Here is a 27,760-nt window from a genome sequence, read left to right on the forward strand (position 1 = left end):
GCATTTGTTAAGCTTTTAGATTTTTAAAATATATTCTCTTTTTCCTGTAAGAACAATATAATACCAGTTGTTCTAGTTGGCCTGCAGCTTATATAAGTAACCTCCCCAAACACAAAAATCAGGCTGATCAAGATATGCATGTTCTCAGTCTTGCTTTATGAAGTGGAGCCATACACCTGCAAGAACATTGATGCATGAAGACTGCTCTCTATTTTCTCCCTCCCCCTAAATATTTGCATCAACTGGTAAAAACCCTCACAGATGGAAAACAATTAAAGAAGTACCAGAGACAGTATGATGCAACAGAGAAGCCCCAGGTCCAGACCCAAATCTGCCCTTGGACAGGACCCCAGTCTTTGACCTCCTGGAGAGCAGCAGGAGCAGAGCAGGACTGCCAGGATACGGTCAGCCCTGACACACCACAGGGCTGCAGTAAGGATCTGCTGGTGTGAGCCCCAGCACAACCTCAGCGGAGAACAAAGGTGTAGTTCATGTATATTACTTAAGGTTATTATGTGCCAGATAGAGAATTAAATAAAAATATTTTAAAAAATAAATAAAAACTATATAAAAGTTGTTAAGTCATCCATCAGATTCCAAAAAACAATTGTTGCTGAGTTGCATTACATATTTCCAGTTGCTCATTGACCTGTTGGGAGTAAACTATTGACCTCAAGGCAGATTTTAGAGGGCAAGTATGTACTTTGTTCTTAGCACTTACAAGTAAAAAGGGTGGATTGTGAATGCACTTGCCTGTGCGCTTCCCTCCTCTCAGTAAAGAAGAGGCCTCCTGGTCAGAACCACGCTGATCAGGGTGGGAGGTCAGTCACGCTGCAAATAAGAACTGACATTTCAAACCCAGAGCAAGATTTTTGTTGTTAAGGAAATGTACTCTAACAACAGATTTTCAGATCACAGTAAGGAAAGAACATGTTTCTCTTTTGCTTTTTTGGTTTTTTTAACTGGTGAGGTTCTTGAGCTCCATGGTGGCTGACTAATGGCTGAAGGGGGATTTCATTACATTGAATTCAAAAATTGTCAGGAAACTTACAGGAAGGAATAAATATTCCCTTTAATATCTGCAAATAAAACAAGATTAACTTATTTACTCCACTCATGGTTATTGTGGAGTGTAAAATTCAAGAAGTCATACCTTTGCTGAGTTACAAAGACAATAAAAAGAGTGTTTCAACAAGCCCATACAGTTTTGAAGATGAGCTCTTATGCAAAACTAGATGCTACCTGGGCTGGGGAAAGAAAAAATGTTTTCCTCTAATATGCAGAGCAGCTGTTGCACAGTTGCTGCAGGCAATGATCAATAAGTAAGAGGAGAGAGAGGACACCTCAAATTCCAGTATGTTTTTGGTCCATCTTCCTCACAATCTTGAAAAGGAGAGCAATATAGTCTGATGCTTCAGGTCACAAAGCAATTGCTGAGGAGCTCTTAAAAAGAGCTAGATATCCCCATAACTTGAAAGTACAATTCTATAGCCAAAGCAAAACCAACCTTATCCTTTGTTGAGTAAACTGGAAGGGCACAAATTACTTCAGGTAAGCAGTCTGATGTCAAAAATCAGGGTTAAAAAAGGTACAAACAAATGACATATACAGTGGGCAAGAGAAAAGTTCTAGCTGGCACCTAAGACAGGATTCATGCAAGAAAAGAAAGAACTTATTGTACCACAGCATTAGTTCTCAGGCTGCAGCCTGCTCACTCTTGCGGCAAGGACCCTGCTGCACAGCCTGCCCACCAAGGGGGAGGCTGCTTCCTACTGACACACTTCCACATCCACATGGAATCAGCAGAGGCTTTACTGACCAACTAAAATAAAACCTAACTGTCATCTTTGGCAACTTTGGTTGCTAAATCATGTCGTTCTATTATAGAAACCTACATAATACAAATTCAATGGAGAGAAAATAAAACACTATAGGTTTGATCCTCTTTCTTCCAGATTATTCCTCACCTGAAACAGATAATACAAAATTTCTGAGAAAGGAAAAGCAGTGACTGACTCTGAAATGAACCCCTACTTAACAGATGATTCAGTTACCTCAGAAGATACCTCTCAGGCCTTCATTCCTCAGCTTTTAAAGTCTCAGAACACAGAGAGTAGGAGTGAATGAGGCTATTATCAGTAAAATAACTAATATGTTAATTGACATCGATTCAGTAACAGCGCAAACCAAATCCTCTTCAACGGGGTCTCTGTTGAGAAAAATATGATTTACTCAAAAAAGAGTACTTGTATCTTCACAGATCCAACCACAAAGACAGTTCCTCATTTTCAGTTACCACAAGCGGTTTTGCAGTGAGCAGACTGGTGTTTTCTACAGGCCCAACCAAAAAGGGTATTGAAGGAAGGCATCTTGCTTCACTTTTGTTCATTCCCAGGCTGCCCTATTGACATACCCCTCCTGTGTGGTCACAGTAATCACATGCTCTCACTCCTGATCTCCCCCAGCCACGCTCTTGTGGTCGCTGCCACGACGACGTTTGCACTTGGATCGTTCCACTTGTCACTGCAAATAACATGAGATGGAAGAGATGATAGAATTTTTTTTTTCCCATGGAAAGGCATATTCTCTGTTACCCTTGCTTGTTCTCTGGTGTAATCAACTGGAGCTTCCTTTTATGGAAAACCAGAAAACCAATCCATGACCTAAAATAAGGACTGTGACAAGATCAAGACTTGGGAAATGCAGTGATGCTACTTAGAAAAAAAATAATCCTCAGATAACTAATTTTTTTTTCACTTACATAGTTCAGACATTAATAAAAATCTTTAACGCATGATTCATAGCACTAGAAAAATTAACTTTAGGTACAAGGTTTTCCTCATATTCTTACTCCATTTTCAATTGTAGAAGGTTACTTCTGAAATTGTGTGAATATTTAAACTGTGAAACTCAAAGTATGAACTATTACCGTAGAGGTTCACATTTAAAGACAAAATTCAATTTTCTGTCAAAGATAACTCTGACAAGGATAATAAAATCAATTTATTAAGTATTTATAATATAGATCTTTTAAATCACAATGATTACTTATATTGAAACATATTAAGCAATTTCCAATGTATTTCAGTACTTGGTGCTAAGAGCTGGTATCCTGAAATGGAAAAATATAAAAGAAGAGCAGCTTCCCAAGAAGCTCTTAGACATCAGCAATGGGTAACACAATTTGAACCCTAAGGGGCAGAGTGAGAAATTCAGAGGACAGCTTCCAATAGACAGAAATTGCCCTAAGTCAGCAAGAGCACTCCTATGTCTTCAAAATACAGACAGGTAACTGTACTTGGTGGCTTTCCTTAGGAGAACTTTGCTTCAAATTGGATGCTTTATGCAGAAACAGGAGTTTTTGCTGAAATTATTGCAAACACATATAGCAAAGGCAAAAGTCTATTTTCCAGTGGATCCCTTGGATGTATTGACAGATATTGGCATTTCCCCTTCCCTTCAGGACTCGCTGCTTAGCCATGATATGAAAACAGAAACAGCTTTTGAATAATTAATGAAACACAGGGACTGAAAATAGACCTCTTTTCTTCCTTTTCCGGCCTCCCCTTATTAAAAAGCAAACAAAATCCTAACAATAGAGCCTGAAAGTTAAAAGGCCCTTAAGAATAACTACCAGCCAGCTGGTCTGAAAAGAACAGTATGAAGCAAAATGCATCACCTGTAACACCCAGGCAGTATGGCAAGATCTACACAGGAATAAAATCCGAAGTTTTTAAAGATAAAAAATAATAAATGAATACAAGTGATTAATTGATGAGGACAGTACCGGCATATACCTTGAAGGTGTACTATATTTCTTATTTACACCATCAGCAAGGGAGGCATGTAAATTTCCCCAAAACGGCTTCAGCTATACAATAATTATTTGGTTTATGAAATAAAGAAACCCCAAACAAACCTCAAAAAAATAAAACCCACAAAAAATCCCACAAAATACCATCTTGTAAAGTGCTTCCAAGTGTTTTATCTTTTTATATACATTTGCAATGAAAGAAATGCTGCCAATATTCCACAGCTTAAGCGTTTCCCATTCCACCAAAATACACACATACTTACACAGAAAGTGTGTACCTTACAGAAAGTGTGTAAAACTGAAGAACATTGGATTGCTGAGAAATACTTTGGAAGCACTTTGGTTCCTACTGGTTTTCCTTTACAGTAAGACTCAAGTCACTTCAGAGAGACCTGCAGACTGAGGAGTCCCATACAGGCATGCATTTCAAACTGTATTTATGGTGTAAAATCAGGATTTACTTCCATGTTCTTCCTACCTTACACTTTAGGACACAGTTACAAGCTCTTAAGTACAGGCTAAAGTACAGAAGGGGCTGCCGTCTTGTCCCCGCTTCATCTTTTGGAAGATACGAAGTCAGTACATATAAAGATTTGTGTTCCCAGGTTTTTCTCCTGTCTTCCCTGGTTCGTTTCCTCTTACATTTCTTCAGTTCTTTTCTACAATATACAGTAAATTACAGTGGGGGACCTTCCATCTTTCACCCAGCACCTTCCACACAGATAGTTAATTTGTCAGAGGATGAGACACACTCTTCACCTAAAACCACAGAAAACCAGCAAGGTGCTCGCTTTGATATCTGTTTCTCACTTTTGCACGCGAGAAACGTGAAATTTTCTTTTGTGCAACTGAAAGCCGAGTATAAGCAGCAGCGCTTTTGAAATGTCAGCCTTTATCGCAGCTGGCTGCTGTCACATGGAGAGAAGCAGGGGGAAGAGAAACCTGGCCGACAAAGGCTGCTGATTGTATACGCGATTTCTCAGCAGCTAGCCCCCGGAGTGCGTGAAACACTTACTGTTCACCTCCGACTGGGGCAACACCCCCGCCCGGCCTCCCCGCAGGCTGCGCAGTGACACCCCGGCTGGTGTCACTCAGCTTCCTTTCTGCTACGAAACGAGAAAAGACTTTGGGGTTATAAATTGCCCCGGGGTTCCACTGACAGCTGAAGGGCTCCCGGCACACGCTGGTTCCCGCAACCCCGCGGGCGGTCCGGATACCCCCGCGCTCAGGCGATGTTGTCGGGGCCCCTTCGCGCTCCGGGCGCTTCCCCCGCGGACCCGGGCTCCCCGCGACCGCAGCCCGGAGCACCGGGCGGCACTGCCCCGTACAGCGCCCCGGCGGCTCCCGGGACAGCGGCCGCGTCCCCACGGCAGCGACCACTCCTCCTTTTCGTCATTTTCGTGTCTTTCTCTCTTCTTCTTCGTGTTCTAATCACCTTCCCACTCCTCCTCCCCTCGCCCCCGCCGGCCGCCCATGCCCGGCACCGCCCGGCCCGGCAGGTACCGAGGGGGCGGGCACGGAAGGCGACGCCCTCCCCTCTCCCCCGCACGGCACATGGTTGCGGCGGCCGCGCGCTCGCCCGGCTCCCCCTTGGCTGCCGCGCGCCGTGGTCTCGCCCGCCCCCGCTGCCATGTTGGATCGCGCGGCCGCCGGGGCCGGGCCGGAGTTGGAAGTTTAGGGGCGGGAGCGATCGGGATCGGCCCCGGCGCGGAGCGGCTCCGGCGCGGCTGCACCGCTGTCCGGCACCCCCTTTCCCGGCCGCCCCCCTCCCCGGCACCCTCCCCGCCGCCCCTCTTCTTCTCCCTCCTTGTCCGGCCCCGCCAGGGAGGCTCCGCGATGCGGCTGCTGTGAGGCCCCGGCGGCGGCGGCGGCGGAGGAGGAGGAGGAGGAAGGGGCCGCGGGCGCCATCGGTCGCAGGGCGGCGAGGGCAACGCCGGGCCGGCCCCGGCCATGAGCGGCGCCCCGCAGCAGCAGCCCCCGCGGCGGGTCACCAACGTGGGCTCGCTGCTGCTCACCCCGCAGGAGAACGAGAGCCTCTTCGGTTTCCTCGGCAAGAAATGCGTGGTAAGTCCCGACCAGGGGGGCGAGGGGACCGGGGCACCCCCAGCCGCCCCACCAGGGCGCGGCGGGTCGGGGCCCGGAGCGGGCGGGGGCGTGTGAGGACAGCCCGGCCGTGCGCTGGGAAGTTGAGGCTGCGGAAGTTTCATCCTGCTCCGCTGCTCCGTCCCGGCGTCGGGAGGGGGGCGGCCCTCGCAGGCCTCGCTGCCCGCCCGGCTCGCCCGCAGCGCAGGGCGGGGAGCGATGGAAGGCGGCGGCAGCGGTCCCTCGGCCAGCCCGGTCCGGAGGGGCTGCCGGCCCTGAGCGCCGGGCCCGGCCTCGCTCCCTTCGAAGCCGGGCGGCTCAGAGAGAGCCTCGGGCACCGGTGTGGGCGCCGTCCTTCCGCGCCTCGGTGTCCATCGGCACATGGAGCTCCCGGGGGCCGGCGGGGCTCCCGCTGCGCTGCAGGGGAACCGGCCGCTGAGGAGCAGCCGCGGGGCTCGGGGGGTAAAAGTTCCATTGCTCGACGAGGCTGGGACGGCCCCAGGTGCACCAGCGATACAACAAAGCAGTGCTGGACGAAGTTGTAGGAAGGCTCGTACCAGTGCTAGGCCTGCCTTGGGTTTAATCTGTACTTTTCTTAGCCTAAACTACAGGTTCGCGTATTCAGATACAGCTCAAATGCTGCATATTTTCCTACTTCTATATCAGTAAGTTCGGTTTCAGAATACCTTCTTGCATGTACCATAGCACTACGTATCTGTCTTAAAGAACTATTTGAAAGCTTCAAAAGATAACCACTTTCATTGGAAAATAAGCTGCTTTATAAAAAATCGTATTTTTCAAAGCAATGATTCTTCTGGTGCTTTGTGCCCAGTACCTAAAATGCTGTTAGGCACTTGCTGTAAAGCTATGGAGAGTGTTTAATGAACTTAAAGCTGTGACTTAAAGCAGGATATCCGTGTAGTCTTTCTGATTGCACGTAACTCTCTGGACTTTGAAATGGTATTGTTGATCAAACTGACTGCTGTGAGGAAAATGTAAGATGCAGCAACTGAAGAGAAAGTAGAGAATATTTGCATCGGGGTAGGTTAGATAAGATGCTGTCACAGTAACTAAGTTGTGTGTCAGAAGGTATGACCTTAAAGTATATGTTTTGGAAAGTATAGATTTGTAGAAATGCCTCACTTAATCTCAGGCAACGTTTCATGTCTTCAGCTTCTTTGCTAAGAAACTAAAAAAAAATCAGTAGCCACTTTAAATATAAAAAGAGTGCATGAATTCATGTTTTGATTTCCAGTTTTTCTGTAACTTGATTTTTTTCTTGTCAGGTGAATGAACTTTTAATTTCTGTTATATGCAGCTGTAAAACTCACCTAGTTAAGCTCCCAACTTTTCTGCATAAATAGTATATTGAGAGTAGACTTGAGGTAAATATCATCACAAGATCTGGGTGTCATGGGGTTTATGGCTTGCTTGAAGGTACACACTCTTCTGATTTACACTGAATTATTATCTAGGATGGGTGACTTTCCAGTTGAGGTTCTTATATTTGTGGTCTGTTGTTTCCCCTTTTCCCCAGGTTAATCATAAGCTTATTTTAGTACACTTGAGGTTCTCTGCTCAATCTTGAGGACTTGAGCATTGGAGGTCTAGAGGTATTTAACCAGGCTGTTTTGGCTTGCTGTGTGGCGTGAGTCAGAAATTCAGAAACAAGTGAACAGATTGAATATGCTGTCCCTTGGAGAGCATTGTCTTAAGCAGAGAAGTGAAATGAGTAGGTGCAGATGGTAACAGCCTCAGTTGTCTAGCTTGAAACTGTAGTATCTATTGGAGCACAGTAGGTCTCTTGGTACTCTTGACCTTCTAGGTTGATTCAACATGCTATGCTGATAAATGCCTTTTTGCTGTAATGTTCGTGATATTTGATCTCACAATATCCATGTTTGAATTACTCATTAGTGAAATTTCAGACTGTAAGTGCTGCTTTTTAAGAAAGGAAAATTTTGTGAATTCTGTAGGATGCTAAATGCTTGGTCTTGCTATCGTCCAGAAATATCTGAGCTGCCTTGCTGCTGCACGTGGTGTTTCTGTCACTCCAGGGCATGGGGAGGCTACTGGATGTGATATGGTTCAGCCATATTGACATAATTTAGGTTTTGTTTGACTAGACCTCGTGTTTAAATCACTACTGCAATGAACACCAGAGGAAAATTGAGACATTAAACTATGTTCCTAAGGTACTCTTTGTAGTAATAATTTATAGAGTTCTTAATGGATGCCATAGTGCTGCTATCAGGCCTGAAGGGCTTAGTTAAGAAAGCATGTGGTGCTCTGGAGCTGATTATTTCAGTCTTTCCTTTATTTCTGACTGGTAACAAGACAGCTGTTTTGAAATAACATTGAGGATTCAAGTATCTGAATTTTGTTCTATGGAAAAGCAGAGGAATTTATCAAGCAGTATAACTTTGATCGAGTACTCACAGTCTGTGAACTCAGAAATGGACATAAGCATCATAAGTAATGATGCCTGATGGAAAAATTTCCTGTGAGTGGGGGAGATGGTGAAGAGCTGTCACTATGTGTGTTGCTGAGGTGGTACCATTTTGCAAATTACTCCTGGTATTTCAAGGAGCTCACTAGTAAGCAAGTGTATATACAGAGCATAATTGATTTTTTTTTTTCTACTCTGTTTTTTTTTCCCCCTCCACTTGCTGAGCTTTAAAATGTTTATCTGAATCTATAAGCCATTAAAATACCTTTGCCCATGATAGATCAGTCTTTGAAAACCAAGCCACTGGGTAACAGTCAAAGCTGTAGCTATAGTTACTTTGGCTGATATATGAATCCAGATGTAGAAGTACTTACAGAATGTAAGCAGTGTAAAGCCCTTTAGGACTTCTATTATTTAGGCATGTAGCTAATTTTCATTGAGGTTTGTGACCTTTGTTATCTAGGTCAGGTGTAAAATTTGCTATCTGCAAAAGGTTTTCAATAACTTCTTAATAATAATGCAGAAATAAAATGTAGTATACACTTATACGAAGGGGAGCGAGCTATTAGATTAGTTATGTGCATATTAATGATTTTTTGTGGTTATGTGCACCTTAGAAGTTTTTGTGGAAGTTCTGGTTAGTTACAAATCACTACTTTAAATAACAATGAGTTTTGTAAGAAAAAGTAAATGCTAGGTGTCCCTTTTATAATCTGTAATAAAGAAGTAACTTCTATAATTTGCTTGATTTGATATTGGTCAGAGCTGTCAGTAATGGAAAACTACTTTACTCTGTAGAAATAATTTTTGAGAGGCCTTAGGAAACAAGAAAAACCTGAGAAGTATGTACTTGGTAGCATTAGAAGTAGGTAAAATGGAGTATGGATATTTTATGCTGCTTAGAAGTGGAACTCAGCACTTGGATAAATGTAATGAATAAGGCTAGGAATATGTTGTTCTTTGTAAGATCCTGCCATGGTTCATATAGTAAACAGGAACTGGTGAAGGATGCAGAAAGAGAAGTGACACAGCAGTAAGCCAACTAAGAAAACTCTTTTGGCTGCTTTTAAAAGTGCATGTGACCAGAATAAGTTTGTATATCAGAGCCAAAGAACAAATTGCAGTAATAGTTGAGATAAAACAAAACAAAAACTTGAATGGCAGTTATAGCTCTTAATTGATAAGAATTAAATGTTTTATCAGGAAGGGACTTGTGAGATTACTTGTGTATATAAGACTTGAAGGTAGACTGCAGGTCTAAGTAATGGGTAACTTCATGCATTTGCGAAGTGTTGGAACTCCTCAGTTTGAGTTTCGGCTGCAGTCTGTACACCCAGAAAACATCAACACTGCAGTTTAAAAAGGACTTATCCCCTGTACAATTAGGAAGAACTGAGTCATTAATTCAGTGGCGATTCTCTCATCTTTGCATTTGTTTTTAAAAGAGATGTGGAGGGAGAAGATAACATTTAAAGGATGGGGTTTTGTGGAACAGGAGAGTATTGAGAATTACACCTGGATTTCTTTTGAGATTTGCTCTGTTCTACAAAAGACATGTAGCATCTTTAGACACTTCACTAGTATCCACTAGAGTTCCCTGAGCAATTTCTCAGTGATAGTCTTCCATTCTAGAGGGAATGACAGTGGGGTTTTGACAGTTCCTTTGAACCAAACCTGTGCTTACAAAACTGTTTTTCACAGTAATGGATTGTATCAGACTCTGTAGAGCAAGTGGTACAATCATTGTTCTTATCATAGTGTGCTTCTCATGCTCATTCTCCTCACAGCTTGCTATTAATGTCTTTACAGCATAGTTCACTGCCTTAGCTTATTTAGCCATGGATGAGAAATGTTTTGAGACCACTTGGGAACTGTCTCGAAGGCACTGCATCTCATAGCTGTATGTATTTGAGACAAAGTGTCATTCACAAAGGGTGGGATATGATTAAGGAGTAAAAGACAGAAAAGGTCTTTTTTAGGTGTTAAAATCCCATAACTGTTAATAAACCTCATTGTCAGTTATCTAGATCTCCTGTTCAACTGACTTTAAGACAGAAGCTCAGCAAACAGAAGTTTTTATCTTTGCTTCAGTGACCATAGTGGTTACATCTCCTGGTTCTTGTACCTCATGTGCTAGACAAATTGTGTCTTGATGAGGAGAGAGTCTGCAAGTTTCAGTCACTGTGTCCCTCTTGTGAGGCATTATGTATTGCTGAGTGAAGGATGATTAATTAAGATAGACCAGGGACCTGTACCTCGCTCTGTTAAGGCTTCAGCATTATTGCATTCTCTTCTGAGCATCTTTGTAGATATATTTTATCTGCTTGGAGGCAGTCAAGTGCTGAAAGTCTCTCAGCATCTCTGTGGTTAATCAGATAGTCAAGTATGCTACTCATGCTACTGATAAGTGCTCTGGAATCCTATGGTATACCTACACAACAGGATGAAAACAATTTGTAATCACAAGCTGTTGTGTTGTAACTTACTGGTTTTTCACAGCTAGGAATCATAGTAAGGAGTTTAGAAGAGGGCAAAGTTTAATGTAGGATTCAGATGAACAGTCAAGTTTTGACTGCAAGTTTTTCACCAAGATGTCCAGATAGCCCTTGCTTAGGAGTACACCCAAGGAAGAGCTGTGTTCTTGTTAGAAATTAAAGATTGAGTTTGCTATTTCATGTGAATTTGTAAATGTGAAGACTACTTTGTTCTTCCTTTAATGGAAAATTGATGTGAATTCTTGGCTTTATCGGCTTGTAAATATTGTTTAGAATTTATTGCTAGAATGTTCTTCTCTCTGGTTATTTTTTCTGGGGTTATGAAAGATTTAGTACTAGCTGAATTTGTCACAAGTAAAGAGTATGAGATCCATCTTGTAAGAACCATGCAGTTTTGGGCTAAAAACATGATAATGGGGAATGCTCTAATTCTAGATTTATTTTTTTTTTAAGGTTCTGGTGCTTCTGCCTGAAAAAAACCTCAGAATTTTCTTTATTTTCTTTAGAGCTTCCTATGACTCTTATTGTTTGACTTTTAACGGTGCCAGCATTAAGAACCTTTCTACTGCTTTCACTGATAGTGGAGTGCCACCTAGGAACTTTGTACTAGTTCATTAACCAATGTGGAAAAAGGTCCGATCCTGTCATTGACCTTTCATAGGCACAACTGTCTGCAGAGTAGATGGGCTTTGTGGAGCTCTAAAAGCTCAGTTTGCTGAGAAAATGTGCTGTTGACTTGAAGCTGTGTGGTAAGATTTATAGTGTCCTCTCCTCCAGTGAGCACATTTCATTGGCTAGTCTCTTGAGGAATCTTTATAGTACAGAAATAAAGCATAATATACAGGAGACTTACGGTTTCATTACCTAATACCTAGATAATAAAATACAGGAAGTAACAAAAATGTCACAGGCACTAGACAGAGTTGCTTATTGGTTGATTAGAGTACAGTTTCCTGAAGAAAGGCTGACATTGTGTTGCCTAGCACAGAGGGATTTTTTTTTTTAATTGGCTAGTTTGTTTTCCTTGTAACAGTAAATCTTGCAGAGTGGATTTAGTGGGGCTAGAAGTCTATCTTCATGGGTGGTTTTAAGCAGCCCACTTTACTGTACTCAGATGCTGTACGAGATAGTTTAGTTTCTTGGGGTATTTGCTTGGGCACACTGCCACACTATCTTTTGTGGCTTCCAGACATGGTGATGCCTGGATAACCAATAAAATGGGGACCGTAGCTGTGCAGTTTCCTTCAGGGGCAGCTGTAGTTAAATTTGAAGATCTTGAAGTATACTGTGATCATCACATGACAGGAGCAGTATTCTAGAAGGTCCAAATAGCAAAAGAAAACATGCAATTCAAACAATCATAGGGACACTTTCTTAGAAAGCTGCTCACTTGCTTAATTCTTAAAATTTAGTAGTGTTTTCTCAGACACTTCTGAGTTAAAGGTAGACAGTTTTGCTGACACCTCTTTGTGCAGTAAATGACACTTTATGCATCTCAAATTAGAATGTCTGTGTTAAGAATATATGATTCTGGAATAAGTTCATTAAATGAATTACTCAATTCCTGTAGACATAATGTTCTGTGGAGATGATCATTCCTGGCAAGGAAACTGTTGCTGCAGAGCTCAACAACACATTTGCAGATTGCTTCTCACTTTAGGCACTTGCTTTCATACATGCATCCCCACCTTGGTGAGGCTGTTTTCCCTCTACTGTTTATTTAGCTGTCCTTAAAATCCTCACTCTTAAGGCAGCATTTTCTTTTTACGTTTTCTGAGAAACAGTGTTAATACATTTCCAGTGTGTCTAGCTTAAAGCTGAAAGATCACACTAAGGTTGTGTTTCCATTTCTGTAAGACGGTTTCACACACCATTTTCCCCTGTAGAGCTTTGTGTAATTCAGAATTTCCCTGCATTCATTTCCATTCCCTTCGATGCAAATATGTTATTTTGCCTTTATCTCCCCTCGTTCATTAGCCACTATGCAGCATCAGGGTGGTATATTTAGTGAGTACAGATATGTTCCCATATGAACATATTTTGCACATGAAGGTACTGTGCCTGCAATTTGAGAAACACTGACCTAGCAAAAGAAAGTGTGACTTTTGCCTTTTTTAACAGAAAACTGTTTTTCATTATTGGATCTCTCAATTATGCAAAGATAGCTCTTGCCTCTGAGATTGCAGATCCTTTTAAAAAAATGAATTTACTTCAAGTATTACTGATGATAATGGTTTCCCAAAGGTTAGCCTGCACTTGCTGAGATTAAGTAACAAGCCCTAGTACTTGTCTTGCTGTCTAAGCTGAAGGACAAGAATATTTGAAAGTGGGAATTTGGCAGTAAATTTTAAATGTTTTCTTTCCTCTCAGGGTCACAGCCAATTTACCTGTGTGTGATTTGTGAATAACAAATTAGTTCTGATTTGTTGAACTAACTTTTTTCTGTGTTGGGGATAAAGAAAAGTGAGATTTTTTTTTTTTTATAACCTCCTTGTAACAGAAGCAGTAATTTATTGACTTTAAAACAATTTTCTATTTTAGGAATCAATTTAATGACTATTTCTTTTGTAAGCCCCATCCTGCTGATGTACCTTGAAGTCCTGACCCTCCAAATCTCATGTCTCTGTATTCATCACGTGTTCCTTGTATTCTTTTAACACACATGTTCTTTTTATGTTTTTAGTAAGTTTTCTGTCCTGTCCCAGTAACAGTTTCCTCCTTCCCTGTTTTCCTCTTGCACCTCAAGTGCTTCCAGAATCTTCCTTTCTCCCTTCAGCTCCTGCATCTATAATCTGTGCTAAGATCTCCAGGTAGGACTGACTCTCTTCCTCACGATTCTCTCCTCCACTCCCTTATTCCCCCTCATCAGTTCCTCAAATGCTTTGTTCTTGAGGCTGAAGAGAGGAGAATCTTATTTGTGTCTCATCAGACGCGTAGTCCTACCCATACTCTGTGCTGGGATAGACATGGCATGTACTGTAGCTCAGCAGGGCCCTGGACAAGGAAAGTCATGAGGAGGGGAGGCAGTGTCCATGCCAGGCAGCTGTTTGCTGATGCAGACATTGAGTGCACTTGAGCCTGAGACCTGGCCATTGCACATTTCTCACCTATGTTGTCTTCGCTGGCCAAAGTCATTGTTAATGTTGTTATGGGGAAGAGAACTTTTAGTGCACATGAGAAAGGTACACAAAAACAGGAGTATGGTATTCTTCAGGCTTTTTGCACTGCTCCACCCTTCACTGCTGCTTCTCCAGGCAGGACCGGACTCTCCAGTTTGTAAGATGCTATATTAAGAAACTGTATACTGGAAGATACAGCTTCAGCAACTCTGCAGGCTCAGATTTGAAACCACAGAATTGCTTAGTCCTGCTTCGACTGAACTGTAAGTTATTTCCTGCTCCTCTAACCATGTGACAGCTCTCTCTGAGCATAGCTAAGATGTGGTCATTCTTTCTAAGTAGACATTTTTTCCCTTTACTCCCCCTCAGTCAGCCAAAGCAAACAGAAACATCACTTGGCTTATGACACTAAATATACACAAAGGCATCCAAATAAGCTCCTCTCTGTAAAACTGCGCTTGATTTTTGTGGTTAACTGAAAAGAGGAAGAAAACTATGAACATCCTGTAGTGGTGTTTGTTCTGTGCAATACCACAGGCAAAAGCTTCCTCTTGCATTTGCAGAGAAGGAAGTGGTAGTGTCTAACAAATTAAGTGCAGGGCTACTTTTTCCTTTATTTGCTTTAGGTTTTAGTTAAGAGTATCTCAGGTATGAAATTAATTTTATAACTGGACATGCATTTATTAACATTTATATTTTTAGCAACCTGATAATTAACGGTTCTAAAAAATTCAGGGTTTGGGCTTAATTTTGTGATGTTATGTGATCCAGTCTTTTTTAGCAATACAATAAATGTTTTAATTCTGACCTTTCTTAAACAATGTTGGCCTCTTTGTGTTAAACTGTACTGTTAGCACTGTGCTCAGTTTGTCTAGCTCGAACTTTAAAACCTTGTATAGCTTTAAAGTGTGATTGCAACAGAAAATCCTAGTTGCACTTGATTTCTAGAACTCAGTAGCAATTCAGTACACCATTTCTTTATTTTAAAACATAGTTTTGTCTTTAAGAGATTAGTCCATATCATATTCAGGTGCCATTATTTCTGTGCCTGAGAAACTGATAACAGCTGTTTTCTCTGTTGAGGGCCCTTCCTTGCCTTAGTTAAGCATCTAGATGCAACATGCCTGTAGTTGTCTTACAGTTTTGTTTGATAGGATGCATGGAGATGGATTTGATGGTAGATGTTTTGCTAGGATATGTACATCTCACTTCATGTGTTCATGGTTTTAACTTCATCTTTTTGTGTCACTTAGGATGTCTTGCTTTGAATGCTTCAGTTCATCATTGAGGTTTTTCCTTAACAGCCTCTTTGAACAACTCTGGTCTTTTCTGCCTGTAAATGATAAAGCCTGTTTCTCTGAAGTTTGGTTATCAAAAAAGTAAGTGTTCACACTGCTGCTCTAGGCTTCACACTGTGTTACCAAGGAGCCCATCGAGAGACTGGCCATACCCGTCTGGACCATACCTTTGTGTTGCTGATAGTATTTAAGCTTGGTGGCAGGAGGATGCATCTTGTCCTTTTTTTACCTCTGGTCTTACAGTCAGCTGTGCTAAGATACTGGTGGCTAACAAACCTAAGTTTGCATGAACTTAGGGCAGTAGCATGAACTCAGCACTGTTCCGTGACCACCCATGGTGTTCGATTTGTTTGCACACTTCCTGGTACAGTTTTGAGTGCTAGCCTGGTAGTTTCTCAAATTAATGAGTGTGGGTTTGAGATTAGAATGGTGTAAACATCTCCTGGTACATTATATGGTGTAGGGCCATTGTTACCCAATTTGTGTTGTGTTGGGAAGAGAGTTTGCTCCTCTGTGCATATATGCAGCAATTCTCATCATATGCAGGAAGTGGCCCAGGTCTTAGTAACTACTGTCTGCAGAACCAGGGAAATCTGTGAGGAGACAAAAGCAGTTCTGGGGATGGGGAGATGTGAGCTGTCTGTTCTAGCATTGTCAGTAGCATGTAGATCACAGAATAAGGGTCAGCTCTGCTGCTGTGTACGTAATTATCTGCTTTGGCGTTAAGTTCAAGTCAAACTTGGTTTTCCTGCCAGCAGCAAAATCCAATATTGTCTTTTTGGTCCTAGAAATTGCTTTTGGAAACCTGAGGAAATGAAGGTGCCTAGAAATTTGCAGCAGATGAAAGTGTGCCTGTGCATGTAATCACCTGCTACAGTAGACAAATTATCAACTCTATTTGATACTGATACTGTGAACACAAGCTCATAAGGTTTCTGATCTCTGATTTCAGGAGATAAAAAACATATTTTGCCTTCTGGTAAGGAGATGTAGCTGACTTGTAGCTCTGCTTCTACAAAGTGCATGAGGTACAGCAGGGATGACCTCAAAGAATGCTGCATTTCTTTTACTTCTTGTTTGCAGAGCAATGGCCTACCAAGAAAATGTATCCTGTCTGAAGGTTTCTTTTCTGATGAGTAGTTTGTAAGTAATTTAAGAAAAGTTCTGTGCATCCTCAGAGCCTCCAGGGATGTACTTAGTTGTCTTGGAATCTTACCTAAAGCTGCATTTTGGAGTGTTGTAGTGGTTTACTGTCAGCTTAGATGCAATAATTTACTGATTGAGCTCCAGAGACTGTTCTAGGGTGTGAAGTAGTGTAATTAGTGATAGTTCAATTATCACATACTCTGCCTGTTCTGATATCTCACTTTAATCATTGGTTCTCTCTGGGGTATAAAGGTATGAGCTCAGGAAACCTTAAAGTTCATTCTGTCTTCTGTGTTCATAAGATCTGCTAGATAGTGTTTGCATGCCTCAGCTCTGTAAACTCTTCTCTCAAGTTATTTTATCATTTTTCCCCTTGAGTGTCTGGTTATTCCCTCTCTTCCTTCCTTCAGGCCATATTTTTTTCCCAATGTCACTTTTTAAAGTCAGCACTGGTCCCCTGGTGAGGCTTGGTGCTGTGCAAGCAGTTCTCTTCTACAACAGGTAGCATTTGCTTCAGAGCAGAAGGTAGGTAACAATCTGTCATGGGTTTGGAAGCCGAGTTTTTTTAGGCTTTATTTGAGGATGGTGACTTGCTTGTCAATTCTGGCTCTGATAATTGTTTTAGCAATGAAATGATGGAGTACCAATATCCATTTGACTGGAAATAATTTCTCCAAGGTCACTGCATACAAAAAAATATCACTATGATGCAAGTCTGAATTAGCAAAGGCTGTTACGTACTTGGCTTATCCCAAATAAACGAATCAGCCATGAATACAAATGTCTGCCATGCATCATCAAGGCTGTTTTTCAGTTCAGGCTCTCTGGGCACTTTAGGTGCAGCATGGTGCCTGGTTTGTTACAGTAACCTAGTCCTGAACTGAGCTGACTGACATGTCACTTCTTGGAGTCTGGAATTCTCCAGACTGGAGGAGCAGAGGACTGTTGCATTTGTTGCAGAACTGAAGTTTTTATGTAGGGATTGGCAGATTAAGAGACCTTAGTTCCGCATAATCTAGTAAGAAGCTCTCAAGCTGTGTATCATACTTCACATAACATGGTGGAGGGCTGTGGCCTTCTGAAGGATGTGCTTTTAAGTAACAGATATTCAGTGGGACACTTCCTTGATGACACTGACTAGCTTTCAATTTATTCTGTAAATCTGCTCTCTGTGCCCAGGAATGGATACTACACTATCAGGAAATCAAGATTGATTTTTTTTTTTTAATTTACCCCCAAACACCCCCACCCCACAAGGCTTTCTCAAGATCCAGCTGTGTTGCTGGCACTCTCCATCACCATCTTCCTGTAGGAAGTGTTTGTACCACAGTGTTAAAACTTTGACAATTTATCTCCTAGGTCTTTTGAGGACCCAGTTATACAGACTTAAATCTGATGTGCATGCACTCAACCATACTGAACTTCTAGCAATGTATTGCTATTATGTAGGTCCCACACCTGTGATAATTTATTGTAGGAGACTTGGAGAGGTACTCTATTTCTATATTCACATGAAGTCTCTTGAGTAGGGTGTAATTTTTCTTGAATTCTGTCTTAGTGAGTTAACCAGCTTGTTTTTTGTCTAAACTGTATACTCATGGGAGTGGTATTATCTGTCATATACTCAGTATCAAGAGTTTTCTGTGTCTGTACTGACAGGTCGAGGCTATTCAGGTGCTCAGAGCAATTGATGTAGTTAGTTGATCGCAAAGGAAGAGAATATCTACACAAAAACTGGAAATCCAAAGGCTGCTTTGACTAGGGGTACCTTCTTTGAGTCTTCAGGATTTAAGGTGCATCAGTGCCCTTACAGAGGGAGTATCTTGTTTCCGAAAGTGTTAACATCTGGAAGAAAAATCAGCATGTCACTAATAACTTGTATCTGCTCAATGATTATAACTAGCATAGTATTTATTATGTACATTTTTATTATGTTAGTATGGTGTAACAATTTACCTGGTGATTTTATACTGTCATAAAAGCCCTGTAATTTATTGCGTAGATGGAGGTTTTCAGATTAGTGACACACACCTGACAACAAAGCAGTTGCCAGTTATCCCAAGGAGCAAGAAGCAGTAATGTTGAGCATGTTAGCCTCTGTCAGCTCCAGAACAGACTTGGGAGACTTGCAGAAAAGTAGTTCAGAAACTGAAGCATGTAATGCTTCAAATCTGATGCTTGATTTGGCTAACAATATTGACTGATTGGACTGCAATGCAATATAGGTTGGTTGTTGTCAGTGTTACAACTTCACTTTGATCATAAGCGAAGGTGTCTTAAGATCTTTTACATTTAAATTAATATTTTGGCTTAACTTGCTTTGTTTTATTTAATGAGACAATACTCACCAAAAAGATTAAAGGTCCATTTCAAGCCAGATGTTTCTTTTAGCTGTTCTTTGAAAGAAATATTTTCTGTCTTAAGAGTGGTTAAAATATCTGTACTGTGTCCTTGTTAATTATATTGGTGTGACTTTGTGGACTCTAAACTCTTATATATGTCTAATAAATACTGATTTTTCTTTAATGTAGGCTTTGTTTCTCACAAAAGTCTTGTACTACTAGTACTGTTGTAAGTAAAATGAAATTTTGTATTACTTGTAAATTCAGGTGGGTACATGTAACTTTTCATGTAGCATGTATGTTACTGGTGTTGAACATTGTTACAAACAGGAACACAATAGTTATGAAGAGCTAACTATCTTCAAATGAAGATGAGGGTGATTTTTTTTCTGATCATTCAGACATTAATATTTAATATCACTGTATCTGTTCCTCCCCTTTCTATGTGAACTTTTACTACTAGCTCTGCACTGAAAGAAAAAATAAGTATTGCGTGATATTTTAATTTTTGTCTTAAACTGGAAAGTGGTGACTGGATAGGGAAACAAAAGTGACAAGTGCAGTGGGAAATTACATTCTGCTGCCCTCATTCTACAACATTTTTCTTGTATAAATGAACACTTCTTCATTAAATTTAAATTTAGATTCTTTACAGTTTTTGCTCTTCTAGGTGTGTTCAGTAGTACTGGGGGTTGGTTTTTTCTTTCTTTTTTTTTTTTTCCCCCCTCTCCTCTCTGGAATTTTTTCCCTTTGACATGCTAAGATGGCTAGTGATAGGGGGAGGCTCCCTGTCCCTCTTTGGAGCGTCTCTGGAAGCGCGAGGAGGGGGAGCACCGTGAGATCAGGGGCAGGTAAAGGCGAGGTGTGGGCAGTTGCTCGTTCTCTTGCTCATTTTGGCTCTCCGGGGAGGACGGCCCCTGGAAAACCTCGCCTGCCATCCCAGTGCCGGGAGCTGCCTTTCCTCGGCTGTGGGACCCCCCTACACCCCTGCTCGGACACCCTCCTGCTTCAGCCTGCCTCCTCCAAGCATCCTGTTGGAACACCGGGAGCGACACTGCCCCCAAGGATTCTTGAGCAGTCTCTCCATCCGGGACACAGCCTCCATCACCCCTGGCACTCCTGCAGCCACCATCTGCCCCTGCCCACTGGGAGCTGCTGGCACTGATTGCCCGTGGTATGTGAACTGCACCACAGGGGAAAGGTGTCCACAGCCAAAAGAGCTTCTGCTGGGGTCCTGTTCTGTTGGTAATTTCATAGTTGTTGTTTTGTTTGTCTTGTTAGATAGATAGACGGATAGATAGATATCAGTAAAGAACTGTTATTCCTATCCCCATATCTTTGCCTGAGAGCCCCCTTAATTCCAAAACTATGCTAATTCAGAGGGAAGGCTCTGCCCTTCCCTAGCACACACCTGTCTTTTCAAAACCAAGACAAGCAGCAGGGGCAACTTCATTATAAGAAACCATAAGGAGTTACAGAAGAATATTGGCTTCAGGGAAAGAGCTTTCCCATTCAGCAGGCCTCTGCATTTATTTTCAGATAGTGGGTAGTAAGTTCGTAAATTGTCAACTCCATTGTTAATATCTGAATTTCAAAGTAATTGTTAATGTGAACTTTTCATGAAGTTGCAGCTTGGCAGAGCTCAGTTGTATTAATTTCTTTTTTCATCCTGGAAATTGAATATTGCAAACTCAGCAATTCTTCCCTTAAGGTTGGGTGTTTTTTCCCTTCAATAAACTACACTCAAATATTGCCTTTGTACTACTCATTTAGACAGTCAATGGGGAGAATATAACAAAAACACAAATTATTTTTTGTGACAGGGGCTTTTCTTTAGTAGTAGAAATTGATGGTTTGTAATACTTGATCTGAGAGTTTAGACACAAGTCTTGAGCTGCAAAGCCCATGCTACACTGGAGTTTTCAGCTCTTAGGAGAGTTTCAGGGACCAAGTAGCAATGCCAAAAGCTAAAGTAAGCTCTTCCTAGCATTTTTCATGCAGCCTTGATCCTTTGTAAATGAACCTAGATATATGGGGATTATGAGATTGCCCTTATTGAAGGGCTGTGTCAGAAACAGGATAGAGTACCTAGTTTTCAAAACTACCCTTTTTTTGGTGCGTTGTCTTACTTTTTTTTTTTCATTGCTTACATACTGGGACTTCATGGTTTATTATTGTTCAGGGGTCGTCATGGAATAGATCACTGAGAAATTCCAGGTATATGGGGAGTTTTAAGTCATACGTTTTGTACTCTTTAGTCTTCCATCTCAAAAGTTAAATTACTGTATAAAAGATAAGTGTGATGGTGACTTACAAAAGCATTAGTAAGTTTGTAGCAAAGAATTTGCAGCCATGGCTTGTCTAGAATGGAAGCAGGTGATTTAAGTGGTAGGCCTGAGATCTAAGTACATTTGGCCATCTAAGACCATCATTCTGTGACACTGCTTCCAAACTGAAGTTTACGGACAGGTGAATTTGAGTAGCTTTTGGCCTCCACAGCATCTTGGTAAATATAGTGCTGGTACCTGCAAAGGAGGAGCCCCTTTGGGCAGTGATAATTGAAAATGTTAGCTGTAATAAACGTCACTAGACTCAAGGGTCATCTCCCATGGTAAAATAATATCTCAATTTCCTTATCTAAGAGAGATGTGGAAATTAACCTGTCTTAACCTTTGCTGTTAGCAGAGAAGATAATATTGACACATATTTCACACCCTCCAAAAATAATTTCTGTCTGTGACAGAATAATACTTCTCCATCAGTAGTTCTCAAAGCATTTTACAGAATTACAGGTCAGTGTCTCCCTTACATGTTACAGATGAGGAAACTGAGGCACAGGGGAGAAATGAACACTAGTGTGCAACTTCTTGTTGCCAGAATGAAATGAAAACCAGCAGTCTCCTGGGCATTCAGCTGGTATCTAATGTTTTATCGTGCCATAAACTTTGAATATGGCAAAGGATCATAGAATTAACACATTTTCATGCCTTTTTCTCCCCCCATAGTACATCTACATTTTAATACTTATTACTGGGAATAACTGTTCATAGCAAACTCATTTGCTGGTATATATTTTTCAAATGTGAACTGCTCAAGGAGGAATTAATGCACGTTGAATTGTGGCACAGTGAAAGTGTGAGGTGGGGGCTGCATCTCTAAGTACCTTTATGTAAGTGGATTGAGTCTGCTTTACAAGACAGGACACAAGTTGTATACACAATTGCAAGACCAGTTGCTGGCTATTATTCAAAGAGGTTTTACTTTTAATAGCCTTTTCTCATATTTCTTAATATTTTGAAGGGAGTTTTTGTTTTGTGTTGGCATGTAATGAATGTGTTCTTATAAAAGAGTTCTTTTTAAACAATTTAAGCTGTTTTATTTCAATCTTCCCTAGGTATGAAAAGTCAAAATTCCATATTTTGTGTCTTCGAGTGTAAAGATCATAAGTAACGTTCACCTAAACAACATCTCTGTAAAGCAGATACTCATTTTTTAATCTGTTTTTTAAGATCTGGACCTGGGAGTACCAAGTGGATGCTAAATAGCATTTCCAAGGGCTCATTGAGTGTTCCAGAGCTGGGATAATTCATGAATTCCTGAAGTTTATGCTTCACATCCTTTCCTCAATCAATTTAACTTTGTTCTACAGATTTTTACTTGTGAGCTTCGTGATACCGGTGTCACTCTGTGGGTCAATAAGGAACTGCAGTGGATCTAGCTCTAAAAACATGGGCCTGAATTCTGATGTTTTTTCTCAAAGTGCTCTCATCATTGAAGTGGGCATGAGGATTTGCTTGTAAGAATCTGCATTTAATATGGAACTAGTATATAGCATCTACAAAAATGTTACTGTGCAGAGAATGGAATGGTTGAAGGCTGATGAAAGAGGACCTTAGTGCATGAAGGCAGTGAGTTGCTGTAGAAGAAAAGGGAATGTTGAGGGCAAGAAGCTGGATTTTCTTATAGCTGGATGGGCAGTGGAACAGGACAAAACAGGAGAACTCAAATTTTATCCTGTACATTGCATAAAACTTGTTATTCTTGACTTGAATCTGCAGTTTATGTGTATGACCATGAAACACAGTTTTTGAGAACTGGTTAATCTATGTATCTGTACAATGGTCTGGTTGTGTAATGTTCATCCTAGTCTTAGGAGTTTTGATAAGTTTAAAATGGATTGAAATTGAAACGTAGACTATAGCTTTTCATCTAAAAATTCCCTGAACTTTGGCAAGAACAGTTTTACATGCTTTGAATCTGAGTGTTTCTTGGGAGGCTGAAGAGGGAGTAGAACTGCAAGACAAAATGTCTTCTTTAGTGAGAATTTCGTTTCCTGGCAGTAGACGCTGACAAATTTATGGAAAGCCTGTATGCAGCATATTCTCTATTTCTGAAAGTAACTATGTGAACAACTTCAGCTCCAGAACGCAAGTAACTGTTTTGCTGTGTGTGCTGTTCTGTAGCCAGCCACGGTTTCAGCAGCCTTAAGCAGTGAGGTGCTGCTCAGTGAGTGGTGCTGTGCAGGTAAACAGGAAGTGACAGTGTTCAGTTTGCTCATCAGTGGAAACCCCAGGTTGTGTATGTCAGCTGGTAAATGATCTGCCCAACTGAGATAACTTGGAATATTGTAATCTGCAGCGTACTTGTGGTTATGGTTATGTCATATCTCAGGAAGGCTGAAGTCTTCCATGTGCTGTCTGGAACTGAGGTTGTAGGATTTAAAAATACCTTCATGCTGTGTCTGATAAAAGAATGTCTCTCTTAATCATGTGCTATTTGATTAGGCTTTATATGCTCTGCTGTTTGCCCACACCTTAATTGTTGGTCTACTGTGATCCACCGTTGAGCAATGTTTTGAAAAGGAGTTGGCCAGCTCTAACTGAACTGAGGGGTTGTGGGAGGTACTGGAAAAGGCAAATGCATTTGTATCTGAAGACACTCGTTAAAATGTGAGCTGTCTGTAACAGGCTGCTGACTGAAGATTAGGAGTGGAGGATTTCTTTGCTGGACAGCAGCAGACTTAAGTTTAGATAAGCACTTTTATGGCTTGGATTTGTCAAACAGCAGTCCCTTGTTTCATCCCTTTTTTAATTCCCTTTTTTTGTTGTAACATCACTTACTGATCACTGATACCTTCTTCACATCAATAAAAGATCTTCAGTGCAGATATTGCAGCTAACTTGTTTGGCTATTAGGGCACAGGCAAGAACAGAGTATCTGTTCTTAGGTATTAACTTTTTTTACATTGTTCTTGGTCTCTTAATTCATTAAATGCTTTGGCTATGTGTTGTGCAGAATTGTCTTCTCATGTTTCAGAAGTGATAGGAAATACCTGAAGTGGCTTTGTTATTTCTGAAAAAATTTCTTTCTTCCTTCTGCTTTCAAATAAGAAAAAGCATCTCTTACATGGTGGCTTTATTTCTAACAGTTTAACTTTGTATATAGGTGGAAAATGTTACTATTTTCTTAGCATCTATATGTGTGGCATTTTTAAATCAGTGAGAAATCCTGGGAAATTAATAAAATGAAAAGCAAGCTTTAAGCTTAAAGTTGAACATTGGTAATTGTAGCTGTGTTTTCAGCTGAGTTATTTTTCAGTTGACACAAAGTAAAGTTTTACTCATGTGGTTGGATATTTTGCTTTATTTTGTCAGTTCTGTCAAATAATGTGCAGTTTTGTTTTAGTTTTCCTGTCTTTGGAGCAATCAGTTGGTCCTTGGAAAACAATGTCCTGTAAATGGCATAAAAATTAGAAGATTGTTTCTAGCTGCTCAGCTTAAACTTCTGAAGTTCTGTATGTCTTCTCTCTATGGGAAACATTTAAAATCATGTTGGTAGCATCTGAAGGTAGCTTTTTTGCAATACACAATTGTCTTTAAAGAAGAGAATCTTAATAATTTGCTAAATTCATGTTTAGAAGTTGCAATAGCTTTAAAAAATTGAAGTAATCACAGTTTGTCCAAATTAGAAATAAAATAGTAATCAAATTCCCAGTGGATGAATGCTGTCACATTTAGACTGAGTTATGAAGATTCTGGAGGCAACCTTGTGTGAAAACATAAATTATAGACCAGTCTGAGAGTTGCAAAATCTGACTGCTGAAAATCTAATTGTGCAGTCAAAATATTGTGGAGTCCTTGAAGAGTGTTTTTAGCATGCATGTGTGTGCGTGCTATCAAGACAGTATCATCACACTTCTTTTGTACAAGATGCAGTAACCATAAATAGCCTGATACACTGTTTTTAGAGGGGAAAAGCCTTAAAAAACCATTAGATGCATCTGTTGTACTTATGCTGTCATCTGAGGCCCTAATCCTTGCAGTCCTTCAGATAAAGGTGTTAGCAGTAAGCAAGAGTAGTCTGCCTTCAGCATCACCAGTCCTTTCTCCAATTTCTTCCCATCTCAATTCTTTCCCATCCATAACTGAAAAGTAAGTACAAGTTGACACTCATGAATACTTCCTGAGGTTTTTAAAATTTGGTGGTGATGTTAATTTGTGTTCATATTTCTCACTGTTAGGCCTGAATTCTACCTATACCATCATACTAGGCACCCATACTTATTAAGAAGTTTGGCTTACCTACTCTCCAGGACTAATGCATACTGTAGGATTCTGAACCTAATTAAACTATTCGAAGTTTCTGTCAAAATGCTAGGAAGTATTTTTGTCTACTCTAGCAAATCCCTCTGCTTCTTAAAATGTTGCAATTGTTAGGGAAGTGTACTTGCATGTTTTTATGTGGCCTAATTAGTTAGGGGTCATTTCAGTAGTGGCAGGCTTACTCAATTTGTTTAAAATTACCATTGTGAGAGGTTGCAGTGGATGCCTTCTGTAGGAGTGCATGGTGGAGAGAACATTCTCCCTGAAGTGGGTTACCAGCCCTTCCTAGCAGGAAGGGAACATACTGTTCCCACATGATAGACTCCTCAATGCCAAGAAAAAAAACTACACTTTTTCTTGAAACAGAACCACTGTACAGAAGGAAAATTAAACTGCCAGAAAGAGCAAGTAGAGCTTGGTTGTGTAGGGCACCAAAGTCTTCCCTTGAGAAAGGGATGGAAGTTCTGGTGCCTGGTCCCTACAGCAGGTTTTATGTTTCTGTGTTGAGTGAGGATATAGAATGCATAGCAGTATTGAGCACTGCAGAAACATTTTTGGAGGCTCCATATATTTATGACACTGAAGATTAAGGCAATTGCAAATCAACAGGGAGTTATTATCATAGTCTAATTACAATTTTGTTTGCATTGAATAACATGAATTAAAGTATCAACACTTTAAAGTGTAATTGCCAAAACCTAAGTTTGTTTTGTAAAAAAACCCTAAGATTTAAAGTGCTCTCTGCTTGACTAGTCAGGGTTGTATTTTAGGTGTTTTTTTCCTTCAGAATATTTGTCATCTGGAGAAAAAGATGTCAGCCATTGTATTCTATCTAATTGCCTACTTATATGTGAATGAAGGTCAATTTTCTGTAGAGCATGGTCTCACTTCAGCTTTTTGTCTTTCTTATTCACAAGTCCTAACAATATTGTTTTTGCATGTTCTTTCATGACTCAGCTAATGCTAGGCTATTAGAGATTGCTTTGGTACTGAAGTTTCCTGCTGTTCTTGTCAAGATTAAAGTTAGGCCTTACTAAGCATTTCTGCAGTGAAGTGGTACTTGATGTCAGCATCCCTGTGTTCCTGAACCCTGCTCTCTGAGGAAAACTACTGTTGCTGTGAATGTAATGTGAGTGAATAGCAACAGCTCTTCATCCTAGAAGCAAACTGTGGGCAATCTTCCTGGTCTTGTATTAAAGAAGAAATGTGTTACCCAGGAGCACCCAGCATTATCGGGTCAGGCTGCAGCATGTTGGCTTAGCTCTAATGAGGATTTCCACCATAGCATGTCTTAAAAATACCTGCCATGGGTATCTTCTCACCAGCTCTAGTATTGATTAGGACAACATTTCCAGATAATGCTTTATGGAAAAGAGAATAGGAATACTGATTTCTACTCTTATATGGTTTGGATTGCACTCAACTATTCACCATAGCTTGCTTTTCCCCCTCAGAAATGTAAAAGTATCTCATTGAGCTGAAAGTCTTCAGACTGACTTGACAAAGAAGCTACAGCCATTGTATAAGCATGGTTTTTTCCCAGAGGTCACTCTGCTTGCAAGCAACTGCTACTACTTGCTTTCATGCATTACAGGACAAAGTATTCTCTTTTTTAAATTTTTTTTTCCTGGTTTTATTTGTAAGACACTTTCAGGGGCTGGGAAGGGTAACTCCAGAACATCAAGCTGTCTGTCATGTGTGATCTGCTTCTGTGTGTATGCAGGGTTCTGCCCCTTTATGAGGGAAAAAACATCACTCTTAAATTTGGGAAAATGTTGAAAGTTAATGCTTTAGTAGTACTCTCAAGATGTAACACATAACAGTACTGAACCATTAGAGAAATACATGAAGTCTAGATGTGTTTGTACAAGCACCAAAATGGAAGTGAATAAACACAGAGGTGATTTCCTTAAACATAACTGGGCAGGACCCTAAGCATATGAACTCTAGGCTTTTTATTACCCTTTCTGTGAGCAGGAGCTTGGCCTGGAAAACTTACACAAGTCACATCCAACCAAAGTCATTTTATGGGCCTTTGATCTTTGCACCACAGCCTGTTGTCAGCTGTATGTAAACACAGGAAAAAAAAACATTCAAATAGGTCTTGCTTTCTGTTCTGGTGTGTACTGAGGTGGCTGAATATCTTGCAGTTTTAATCTTGCTGCCACTCTTTGTTTTAATGTCTGTCAGCCATAAGCCATGCATTGTAATGATTCTTTCTTGTAATGAGATGTGCCACCATCTGGGTTGGCTTGCTTCACTGTTTTTTTTAGAAACACTTGAGTTACAGCAAGTCATTAACTTGACAGACCACTGCAGGAAATGTTCACACCAGAAGCCAATCAAAGTACACAGCTATCTGCTGTCCAGTCAGAAACTGTCAGTGGCTGTTGTGATCACATTCTGCAGATGT

At 40.8% G+C, this 27,760-nt stretch overlaps 1 protein-coding gene across 1 annotated transcript in view; it reads left to right on the forward strand.

Moving 5' to 3' along the window:
• Nucleotides 1-5,764: 5,764 nt before the first annotated feature.
• Nucleotides 5,765-27,760, forward strand: part of WASL (WASP like actin nucleation promoting factor) — a 47,938-nt gene continuing 25,942 nt past the window's right edge. The window contains exon 1 of the mRNA XM_062491036.1: nucleotides 5,765-5,878. Coding sequence (XP_062347020.1) covers nucleotides 5,765-5,878 — 114 coding nt within the window. The remainder of the gene's footprint in view (nucleotides 5,879-27,760) is intronic.

Source organism: Cinclus cinclus, chromosome 4, assembly GCF_963662255.1.
Source record: "Cinclus cinclus chromosome 4, bCinCin1.1, whole genome shotgun sequence".
NCBI lineage: Eukaryota > Metazoa > Chordata > Aves > Passeriformes > Cinclidae > Cinclus > Cinclus cinclus.